This window comes from Myiozetetes cayanensis, unplaced genomic scaffold (assembly GCF_022539395.1).
Source record: "Myiozetetes cayanensis isolate MyiCay16 unplaced genomic scaffold, myiCay2020 scf2-11, whole genome shotgun sequence".
Classification (NCBI taxonomy): Eukaryota; Metazoa; Chordata; class Aves; order Passeriformes; family Tyrannidae; genus Myiozetetes; species Myiozetetes cayanensis.
This window is the reverse complement of record NW_026087411.1, coordinates 15793162-15805646: the sequence shown is the minus strand read 5'-3', so window position 1 is coordinate 15805646 and position 12485 is coordinate 15793162. Positions and strand designations below refer to the sequence as shown.

The following is a 12485-nucleotide window of genomic DNA, read 5'->3' as shown; positions in this document are numbered from 1 at the left end:
TCAGGTTAATCATGTTAAAATTTTGCTTCTGGAATCTGTAATGTCATCAATGGCATTAGTGAAACATTGAGAGTGAACAATCAGTAAGAAAAAGAAAACTAAAATTCTTCTTGCTGTATGAGAGTGAGCCAGAAGTTCCTTTTCTTGATGATTTTAGAGGCAGGTTAGTTTCACACAGCAGCAGAAATTACATGTAAATCAGTACAGAAATTACACAATTCTCTCCAACATTTACCAAGTTATGAGAAACCATTAGCAATGGTGCTGAAGCATATGTATTTATGCATTAGCAAAGGCATTACTGCTTTCTGCAGTTCATGAAATCATGTCTCTTGTGGAAAGTAGCTATAATGCTACACACTGCTGTCTCTACAGCTGCAGGTACTTACATTTCTGTGATTGAAACAGAGGAATGATTGTGCTGAATCAATCCACAAGATAAGAATTTCTCAAGCCTCACAAACAACAAATTATCTGATTCTTCAGAGAAAAGTATGACTGCCACAAGGTTTTCCCTGGAAGTTATTTAACCCATAAGTTCATAACTATAAAAGGTTTTTTTTACTCTTTGTATAATGGAGTCCATGATACATTTTTAGATGAGTTTCAGATATGGCAGATGCCCTATCTCTATAACCTCAATTCTGCAAAAATACAGTCAAATTTTCTATGCGCCTTATAACCTAAGAACTGCAATTTTTGCATTTTTACAAGTTTATTTGCTTTGTGGAAGTAGTTGGTGCTGGACACTGCTTTTCCTGTCTCAGAACTACTTTGCAATTAAGTGATTAGACCTGCCATGGCTTACAGGAAGAACACACAGTATCTCTAATCTTTAGGTACTATTGTGTAGTTCTGCTCGGAAATGTAGACGGTAAATATTTCCAGCCTGCTATTCAGCCACTGTGCCTTTAGAGATGTTGATGGGGTAATGCGAACACAGGAACAGGAAAGCACACACGTGCAAGTTTTAATTTGCAAGTTTCACTCCATGTTCTGCCACCTAAAAACCCCATACATTTCCCATTTCTAGAAAGACACTGTGCCAGTATCTTCACCCACACTGTTGTACTTTTCCTTTCATCAAATGAAAAACGGTTAATTCTAAATTTCAAGTAAGTGTTCCTACAGTCATCTCCAGACTTCACTACTTATCCAAGTAATGAAGCAAACAGGAAGAAAAAACCCAACCAAATCAGCAATTCCATGAATCACACAGAAATTGTTTTGCTTCCACTGACATGGTCAATGTTTAAGTTAAGCATTGATGTAATCTAAGGCACACCCTCCTCTGCTGCAGGACCTCGCCCTCCACAGCTTGTGCCCAACTTCCATCCCACCCAAGGACATCCACTAGGGTGCACTTATATTTGCACTGCATTTTAAATAATTTAATTGTTCTACCTGCTTTGTAACAGAGTCAAATCAGATATAACAATAATTAAAAGAACAATGAAAATAATAAAGAGATTCAGTGAAAAGAATCCTCCTTTACTTAATTGCTTTTTAAATCTGATAAATTCAGCTTTTCTGCTTCCAGTTCTTTAGAGGTAGTAATGGCTCATTTGATCAGCTCTTATTTAGAGAGTCAATTACTTTATTGGTAAAATTTACCTTTAATGCAACTGCCACCTGAGACCTCTTCATTGTTGTTCTTGATTGATTCCTCAGGTCCTTCTCTCAAAAGTGAAGTTCTTGTCCGTGCTGCAGCATCTCTCTCTAAGTCCCTGCTTTTCTTCTTCTTTACCAGTATCAAGAAAGCAATTCCCAAGCACAGAATTCCCATCTAACCTCCATCCTAACTCTCCCTAGTATAACAACACACTTATCATTCTGACTAAAAGACTTTCCCAGAAGGCGAGGGAAAACCTGACTGTTTATACCAAAAGGCACTGAAGTAACAGAAGTTACTCCCTTTGCAAAGAAAAGGAGTGCACTATACTGAGAATTCTATGGGGAATAACTGCACAGAGAAGATAGCCAGGACTGTGAAATTCTGTCCTCATCGCCTCAAAGACTCAGGAAGTCTCACACATTCAAGAGACTTGCATGATATGTTCCCACCTCACATTGTTTCCCTCCAGCTGCCTCTTTCTCATGCATTTGCATACAGCACCTTCCTTTTCTTCCCTGAACCTCCTGTGCTTCGAGCAAGATTGAGCTGGATGAAGCCACCAAGTATTTGGCATATGGAAATAACGAAGCAGGAGAAAGAGCAAAGCCTTATTACAGACAGATGTTGTTGCTCTTACTGGAGCTCCATGCTCAGGAGTCTCATTAGAAAAAATATTGTTCCCAGTTGCAGACTAACAGTGGAGAGAAATACAACAGAAACAAGTTGTCTGCTCCTGAACAAGAGAACATTCAATAAAAATCTAAATTTGGCATCTTGATGTCTTTGACATCAATCAGGCTTTAGAATTCACTGCCATGTGATGCTATCCATGGAATACAGCAAGGTTTAGTGCACTGTAAATTTTTATGGACAAGAACTAGCTGCTCATACTATTAATGCCAACAGAAAGACTACTGGAAGAGAGGTAAACATCCTCTGTGTAAGGCGTTAAGCTTTTCATGCCTCTGGCTCAAACCATAGCAAATAGCTCGACACTCTCTGAGGTGAGATTCCTTATGACAGGATTCCAGTCCCACCCCTGCCCCACCAGCCCTGGTGTGCTTCAGCCTCCAAACTGAGCTCCTTCTGTTGGCAAAGACCACGGAAAAGCATTCTCCCTCAGAGCCCCTCATACCGGGTTTTATTCTCCCCATTCCAGCAAGCCAAGCTCCCTCAAAGGTGGAGTTGACACAGGCCAGAGCTGGTGCAAAGACAAGGCCACTGCACTGGCTCAGCTGCAATGAGCAAGGTCACCTCCAGTACTGGAAGTGATTACCTGCTGGCTGAAACATTTGTCTTGATACTCTCTTTGAAAATGACATTTGAAAGGTGTGAGTGTCTCTCCATTTATTCTAAAGGGAGCCTGAGTGACTGGCATTGGCTAGTCCTTAACCATTTCAACTTATCCATGACAAGCTCCCCACTAAAAGATTAGCCCAAGATTCCCCCAGCAAACAGATTCTTTCGACTACCTACCACAGCACTTTCTGCACGTTCCTCCTAAACTTGCCTTCTCTCCAGCTTAATAAAGGTGCACTCTCTTTCTTCCTGTTTATTCTGTCCCTGTTTCTCTGCACTTGCAAAAGCACCGTTCCCCCTGTAAATACCCAGCATTCTGGCAGGCCTTGTACAAATAAGGACTTGGCTTCTTTCAGCCTTCTAGCTGCTATTCAGTCCTCTGCCATCTCTATCTCACCTCTACCAGAATATTAAAACAAAGTAGTGAATAAATTGGTACAAAAAAAGGGTTACTGAACAGCTCTCCCCTTACTAATAAGCTTTTTCTTGCCCTAGGCTAGATCAGATGTTTGCTTTCATGTTTGTACCAGCATCGAGTTAATATTTAGTATTCAGTATCAAGATTATGGTGCTACCACATATGTAATAAGACCCAACTAAATGTTCTCAAGAAATTAAGTTCTAAAATTTGACAAAAATAACACTTTTTAAAAACCTCTAATGGCTATTAGAATGGGAGAAGATATATACATAAAAAAACAAATATGACTGAAGCAGTTTCAAAGCACAGAAGAATTATATATGAGTTTCTAGCATTTCATGATCACGAAGTTCTTCCTTACTTTGACCAACTGTTTCTTCTCATGTGTTGAACATCACGCAACTAGTACTACCAAAAATCTTCAGCTGAGGAAAAGTATCTTGAGTTTAACCACAGGAGATAACAAAAATCTTTCTCCCTATTACAATCTTGTGGGCAGGTAACTATCACATGGCCTAGCAGAAAAAGCTTAAACAAATGCGAATGTATTTCTAGGCTGTAGCTAAAGGTACCAAAGTAAACATGTACCTGCATCTGTTCCCTTATTTTCATTTGCAGAACATGAAGGTGTAGGTACACAATGTTTTCTTCACCTGCATGCATGTGAGAAATAAGCCATTCCTTCAATTCAGTCTCAGAATTGCAGCTATTCTCCATATGCTTTGGCACATGAGACAATTCAGCTAGAACATCCCAGTAATGAAACCACAAAAGAAATATTCCAGAGACACAATATGGGAGAAAAGGAAAGGCAGGCTGCCTTTCAGATCCTTCCCTGAAGGGCAGCAACTTTTCATTATTTGGCATTTGTAAAAACCTCTAATTAAAGCATTCAAAAAAAATTTTCATGGCATGCAAAATTGATGTTGTAAAGTGTTATATTTCTGTTCAAAGCTTAAAGAAAGTTACAGAATCCTCATAAAGTCAGTGAAAAGAGTACATATTGTACATGAGATACCATACATTGAAATAATAGAGCAGACACGCAGCAACATAATACTTACAAAAGATATAACAATTTATTTAAGTTCAGCTTGGCTACACATCTTCTACATAACACCATTATTCCTTAAAGGTGAATATATAAAATCAAGTATTGGGATGAAACCCTCAGAAGCTACCCAGACCTTCAGCCACTCTCAGATCACTGCTTCCTGCTTATGACAGAGGGATTTTTTTTTTTTTTTTGGAAACACTTGATTTTTGGCAATTAAACTTCTAAACTAAATCACTAAATTTATAACTGTGAAGCTGTACCCACCAAAATTGAAAGTGTTCAGACAGACAATTCAGTAATTCTATCTGAGCAGGTTTTTGGGGGGGTTGTTTGTTTTTGTTGGTTGTTTTGTTGAGGTTTTTTGTTGTTGTTGTTTGCTAGACATGCTGGTCTTTCTTAGCTGAAATAACTATGCATTTCTACAGCCTAAATGAAGTAATCTGGGCTTTTCCTAATTGCCACTTAAACCCAAATCACCTATCATGACCAAAAAAAACAACAAACAAAGATATAAAACACCAAGATCTAAGATTACTCTGGTAAACATCATTACTGGTACTCTGCATACCCAGGCCAAGCAGTAACCACAAGAATGCAGTTTGGACACGATGGAGCTCTTGATATCCAGCCCCTGGCTCCCCAGCTGACCCCTGATCACCTAGAAGGTTTCAACAACTTCAGCAAGTTTTCCACGAGACATTATTGTGACTATGGCATGATTCAGAATGAGGAATCTTCCTCTTACAGCACTCTAACGATCTCCATCAATGTAGAGCTACAGATTATTTTATTTGTCAAAGACCAAGTCCAAGTGCTAATTTTTATCAGATTTCACTGCCATCATCTATCAAAACCAACTTTAATATCTTCCCCAAAAGTGTTTTTTAAGTTAGATCTTAAGCAACATACAAGTTCTTTACTTAGAAGAGGGTCTCATTTTGTGCAAGCTTAAGATACTGAAAACCATCTAATCAGCACAGTGATTTCTGGGGTAGTTGATTCTTTATTCATTTAAGTATTACAGCTCAAAATTGTGTTTCTTCCCAAATAACTGAAACAGCTCTTTAACAAAGCAGCAAATTTAATACAGCATGGACATTGTCACTGTCTCCTTTTAGCACGTAATTCCATTTCACCAGTGCAAATTTTATTGTAACTACCTTCCACTGTTTCTCTCCTCTCAAACTTTGCCTGTTTCATAACACTCTGGCAACCCAACATCTTGCTTTGAAACAGCTTTGAAAGCCTGGCTTACGGCCAACTTGCAACTGATACTACAGTTTAAATACCTTCCTAGCAAAGTTGCAAAAACTTCAAAACACTCAGGGATCAGTCATTAAAATGTTTTTGTTTCAGTTACAACACTAATGAAAACCAAATGTCTACATTTATTTTAGCTGGCTTAATGGTCTGGGGACTTCACTTAAAAGAAAGGTCTGAATCAACCCTCATTTACTTGGCTGAACAGATTAGCACAACAACATTGTAGAAAGATACGGATAATATTTTTAAAAGATTTACTAAGAGTGTTTCGGCCACAGATTCAATTAAGGAGGCCCAATTAATTGCCTCCATTTTATTTTTCTTCTCTAAAGTCTTCAATTACAGTGCACCCGAAACGATGCACTTTTAGCTGCAAGTTTAAAAGGCTCCATTTGCCAACAGATTTAAGACACAAAACTAATACTACGCTACAGGATATAGGCTACTGCAAGCTATGTTTCTACTATCCAAACAAGGCACAAAGTAACAGATCCTGCCTAAAATTTAAGCCATCCCAAAGTGTCTGCTTGGAAAAGCACTGTGTTCTACAAGTGTATCTCATTCAGCAAACATGGGAATATTCCGGGCGGGAATCATAGCATGCTAAATGAAATGCTTTGTACAAAGCTGTCTTTCAGCTGAGAGTTATGACATTCTGCTGCTGGTTTAATCCCTACCCTCTACAATCAAGTCAGCAAATTCTGTGCTGGTTTTGTATAGTCTTAGCCATAGATAATGAACTGATGTTTCAGCAACATTTTATCTTTGAATTCACTTTTGAACACTTTGTCCATACTCCTCTACAGCAAAGAATATCAAAGTTCTGCTAAAACAAAAACAACACAAGCTGACACAAATATCTACATTTTCAGTAACAACACTGTTGTTCATCATTTGTGTCTCAAGATACATGGAGCATGCACCACCTGTTTTCAACTACCACTCAAACTGTTGAACCGCACGTTAATGACAGCTGCTAAAAAGTCTAAAATATCAGGGAAAACAAATAAAAGTTTAACTGCAGCCCTGCAGGATTGAGGCAAGCCACGGTCTTTTGCTAAATATGAGTCATTATAATACATACAATACTCTAATAACGTGTATTTGCACTTTGCAGACTCCCTTCAACACCATCATAACTCCAAGGTTCACAGGAATGCCGGCATTTGTGTGCAACGACTGCTTCTAGGACAGGAGAGCGAGCAAGTGGTCTGTGCACTTCCAGAGTTTTACAGGCCTAAGAAACTCCCAGCAGGGAGTTCCCACTACACATCTCTAACACGCACCTCCATGCTATTTAGCCAGAAACACAGAGCAAAAAACCCGCTTGAGAGGTTATACCAAGTGCACAAATGCCAACCCAAAAAGATATTTTAAGTTAATGAATCTCAAATTATCAATCTTTTATTCCCTAAAATATGTAAAAGACGATATATAGGAATAGATGAAAGGTTATAGATTACTGGTCACCCAGTAAGCAGTCTTTATAACATCAATTTCAAGTGCATTGGCACTTTACTCGAAAGAGCAGTTTACTTATGAACACTGACATTCTTACCATGCCTTCAAAAGTATGTAGAGCTCTCCCTGTGCAGAAATCCTTCTTTCAAGCACAGGAAGACACTGAAAAGAGTAACTTTTTATATGCTTAATTCCAAGTTTCACCAAAAAAATCATATGCTTACAGTAATTAAATTAATTTTGCTACTTAAGAACTTCTTTTACAGACATTGGAATACAGAATTCTAGCATTAAATAGCTTATAAATGTTTTTCCCATTAGTATCAAAAGGAGGAGAAAAGAATACCTAAAATTAGTACACTTATGTTTCACAAAAAAAACATAACACAACATAAAAGGCATCCAAGACCTTAGGTCTCTGCCCTGGTCAGGACTTTATAGATGATGGACATCACATCAAGAGCACCAGAAGCAAAGAATCCGTTCTCAAAGTTTCAGCTAAATGATCACTAAAAGTAACAGGTAGGAAGATTAAATAATTCAGCTACTTCAATGAGAATGAAAAAATATAGTAAGAACAATTTCTTAGTCCTTTACTTTGCAAATCCACACACCTGCTCTTTACTACTTTGAGAGAGAATCAAGACATACTGTTTATATAGTTATTTCTCTTATGTGGAGAAGAACAGTATGAATTCAACCACACCCTTCAAGAAACTATAAAAACACCATTTCTCAGCATGAATTTTCTCAAACCCTGGCAGCCTTACAGAGCAGTCACCTACATAGCTCTAGCCAGCAAAGAGGTCCTCCACAGATATCTTTCAGATAGATACAACACCTTAATTAAACTCAGCATACCTACCTATCACAATTTCTCTCAGGCATTCAGCAGAGAAGATGAATAAAGAGCATGTGGATCAAATAAAGAATAACAAATCTCCGCAAAAATACAGTTGGAGAGAAGTTCCTGCCATCAAGTACTGTTTGCACAAAGCAGCACAGAACTGCAAATCACAAACTCTCAGGAAACTCCTACATCCCATCTGCGCACAAGGGGAACTTCAAGGTTTAAATCAAACCTTTGGTTTGGGACAAACTTCTCAAACATGAATCTTTTAAACAGTAATGCAAATTTATTCCTCTCCTGAAGGAAAATAATCACATCAAAAGCAGATTACGGAGAAACAACAATAACTAAGTCTCACAAATATTAAGATTGTCTCAGAATATTAAGATTGACTTTTATGGTTCATAGAACAAGCTTCAATTTCTTGCATGAGACAGGGAATCTTATGTGAAAAAAACAAAGGAAAAAAACGGATAAGTATTAAGTAAAACAGAATCAAACAGATGAGCATTCTCACTTTAATGCCTCATGTAACTGGCTATTTAGTTCAAAATGTACCTCATATCACATGAGCTGTTCCAGAAGAGTAATACAGAGGCAAGTGTAAGAACAAGGTGGCCACTCAGCTTCCTCCATGTCAACACACTCCCAGAAGCAGTCACCCCTTTTGGAACAAGAGAACAAAATTCTGGGTATCTTATTTTTTCCCCAACATTCTGTATTTGAGGCACTTTCTACTGTGCAGTAAGGGTTAATCTGAAAACTTAAGGGTTAACCTGAAAATTTAATAGAGTGCTTCGTGAATATTTAGGATCTTGATGGCTGGCAGTGTCAGCATTGGAAGCTGGCTGTTGGGTCAGGCCAGAAGGTTGATGGAAAACGAAGTAATCCAACAGATGTATACAGCACTTGGAATTTTCTTTCCTGTCACTACCCCAAGCACAATTTTCAGGTATGGACAATAAACATATGGGATGATTGAAAAAAACTCAAAACAACCAAACATAGGGGCTTTTTATCTAGAAATCTACTTGGAAATTAGGCTTGAACTGCCATAAAAGCACACTCTACCCCAAGAGCATTTGGTAACCGGTGATTATCAGCAGAGACAGATAGGTATTGTTAAGACAACACCTAACAAAATAAGAATAGACTGCAAAAGACATTCATCCCCAAGCACTGTCATGCTGTAACATCCTGCTGAATTTGTACATTTGTGATACATGGGCTGTATCTTAGAGGCAGCACAGGAAGCCACATCACATCAGGCCTCAAAACCTGAAGTTAGAAAACCTTTCCTCAGAGATTCCAGTGAAGATTCTCACAACTTTATTTAGCCCTAGACATGGGATTCTAGCCTCTTGAAATCCATGCTCACTTTCTGCCCGAAGAAGTGGAACTTGTGTCAAAGAAAACTAGACTACAGCTTGCCTCACTATTCTGCAAGATAAAGGTGCTCTCTCTGGCACACACTCCTGACCAGATGTTTGGCTACAAAGGAGGACCCAGCCAAACTGTATCTCCAAAGAGGTGCAGAAAGCACAGACTCCACGTTCCTGTTCCTGAATGGAAAATGTAGATCTTTAATGGTGGTGGCTGCTAAGGGGTATTTAGCTTGAACAAATCACTCAAGGTTTGCACTACACCCATAAAAGCAATGAAAGAGCTCTTCTATTACACATGCATAGCCTGTAACACAGCTGGATCTGTACCTATCACCTCACAAAGACACTGCTGGCTATTGCTATGGATACTAAACCCATAGAACATCTTGTTACCTTCATGTGGAAACTCAGCTCGGACATACCACATTAAAATTAGCACACTGAGGGTATTTCATTTACACATTCTAAAATACACAGGACACTTCTTTGTAGAGACATTTCAGATTATTGGAACACACAAGGTATAAGACTCTCAAACTTCTGTCAAAATACCTTTAATAAACTTGACACGTGAGATAACTTTAAAAGGTCAACAGTGGAGCTCATATGGGAACCGACCAGTACAGTTAGATCCTGCCCAGGCTTCTCCCCCTGCCTTTGATGATGAAGTGGAAGGGGACAGAGTCATTGTGGCTGTGGAGTTTCTCAATTAAGTTTATCACAGCATGTAAAAGAGGCTCAATTTTACCCAGAAAACTGCTGCTAATTGTTTCTTTTGCCCCAGTAAAAGCAGTCATCTATCTCTAACAGAGCTGCTTATTTAATAATGTTTCTTCCTTACCTTCCACTTTCCACAAGAGTACGTTCACCTTTTCATTCAGGTCCACTATGTTGCCTCTTGACTTTGGGCTTCTCTTTTGGCTTATTTGACAAAAAACCTATCCACGTGTCCTGCAGCAGTTGTTTATCTTGTCCTTAAAGACTGCACAGCTTGCAATGAGACATGAGCAGCACTCAGCCTACTTGTACCTTCACTATGACAAAGACAGGGTTCGTTTTCTTCAGCTTTCAAGCATGCCTGCCTGTGCCTCTTCCAGTGTGACCTGGGAAAGGAACAAGTTAATGTTTGACTTTTGTTTTAACTGTATACTTTTTCCAGTGGTTACTTAACAGCAGAGTCTGGTGTGCTGAGCATGGGATTGAAGGCCAGCAGTCTGTATCTCTGAATCAAGATTTCAGAGGTTACATAAACACATTTATCTTTGTGGTCTTTATTTTGGAAGGGGAGAAAAGTAAATGAGCAGTTAGGAAGGAGCAAAGCAGAGGATTTGGAAGGCAGAGAACTGACCAGAAACATACTTTAAGTGTTGTATTATGTAAGTAGTCTCTCCTGGGCATTTGATCTATGCATGCAGGAGTTTTATGGCTTAATTTCCTTGTTCTGTCAGTTCTTAGCCAGGAAAAAAAAAATCACTATTCCCTTTTCTCTGAGTCATGGCAAGTCTAGGACCTTTCCTTGCCTCATGCAGATCCATGAGATACAGCAGGTTTGACAGTGGTAATACTGCATTCCTCAGTTCTGGGCACGTGCCCTCCCTATTTAAATGCTGATTGACAGGACTCCAACACACTACACAGGGTACACAAAATCAGCAGGGTTATTCTACTGCAGAGGGAATAAAGCAACCCCAACAACTAACATGCTAGTGCAGAGTAAAGATATACACAGGAACATCTCTGCATTAAGTAATTTCAAAGTGAATTTAACCCATTCTCAAAGCAGACAGCACAATTTACATTCACTGGCCAGTTGACTCCCAATGAGAACAGCATCCTTTGAAAGCACAACACTCTTTTGAGGATAGTTAGCATGAACTTTCTCTACCTCATCCCTCTGTAAACAAACATTAGGAACCTGACATATCCATGGCAACTTGTGCTGTGGAAACAAGAATTGAACATAACCTTTTAAAAAATGATGCCAGTTCTTTTACAAAGAATTCACTGAACGAACTATAAACCCTGTGGGGTGACACTAATAATAAATTTAAATGTGAATGTCTGTGGAGGCCCAGCTTAGAACAGCACCTGAAGAAAGAAGCCTGCAGGGATTTCATCCTGATGCTACCAGTTTTAACAAAGGTAAATCATTGCCCTGAAGACCCTACACACCCTCTCACTCTTCAACACTGCTGGTCTGTCCAACCAGAATGACATCATAGGAACATTGCCCTCAGCCTCTCTAGGAAATAAAATTAAAAGATAAATCCTTAGGCTAGCTGCATTTCTAGAACAATGCTGCAAGTCAAACCAGTTAATACTGATACAGCCTCCTCACTTGGAAAAAAAAACAGAACTGGGATTCCAACAAAATTTAAATCCCACAAGCTTTCTGTACCCTTATAAATTAAACAAATGAAACAACTACACCATACATCTGAATTCTTTGAGAAAGGAGCTATCTTCAATAGTGTGGGGAAAAAACAAAGGAAGAAAAGAGGAGTTTGCATTTTCCACACACAAAGACAAGGGAAAATATCAAAGTCATAGGTATTTTTCAACCTACCAAAATTTAAATGATTATTTTTTAACCTGAAGATACTGTATCAGGATAAACCAAACGACCTAAAAATCCATGAATGAAAACCTTGGGCTTACATTCTAACTTTTAATGTGGAAAGACACGTCTGAGAGTTTTCATCTCTGTAGCTACAGACAAAAAAAATTAATCCTTACAGCATTACATTCTGTGTGTGGAAAACAGGGCCAGGAATTAAACATGCCCTTCAGCAAATCATAATTCAACAACATGTCTAAGATGAAGATGCTGACAGTTCTGTCTCCCAGGCCCAAGTTCCTGCTACCAGAGCACACTGCCTCTTATTCATGCATTTTAATTGCCAGGTTTAGAAAAAAAGGCATGCAAGATAAAGACTGGTATCTGCTAATAAGGGAATGGTTTAGTTTCTATCTTAATTCTTACTCAGACTAATGAGCAAAGCAGTCTGAAAGCTAAGAATCTGATATCAAACTTACCATGGGGTTTAAAGAGTTTAATTTCTCCCTCATGCCCAAAGCAATTTTATGTATAGCTGGGGAAGAAAGATTGATTCTGGAAGTTTGTAGCCATCAGT

The 12485-nt window shown here is 38.7% G+C and overlaps 1 protein-coding gene across 5 annotated transcripts in view; it reads right to left on the bottom strand.

Annotated features, from left to right (window-relative positions):
• DISP1 (dispatched RND transporter family member 1) overlaps window positions 1-12485 on the bottom strand; it is a 90582-nt gene that overhangs the window by 67601 nt on the left and 10496 nt on the right. For 2 of the 5 annotated variants that reach the window (XM_050316473.1, XM_050316472.1), the window contains exons 2-3: window positions 10193-10454; window positions 8525-8630 (exon numbers count right to left, since the gene is read on the bottom strand). The exons of 2 other annotated variants lie outside the window; for them this stretch is intronic. In XM_050316473.1, coding sequence (XP_050172430.1) covers window positions 8525-8529 — 5 coding nt within the window. In that variant the 5' untranslated portion in view covers window positions 8530-8630; window positions 10193-10454. The remainder of the gene's footprint in view (window positions 1-8524; window positions 8631-10192; window positions 10455-12485) is intronic. One more of the 5 variants, XM_050316474.1, reaches the window with a different exon arrangement.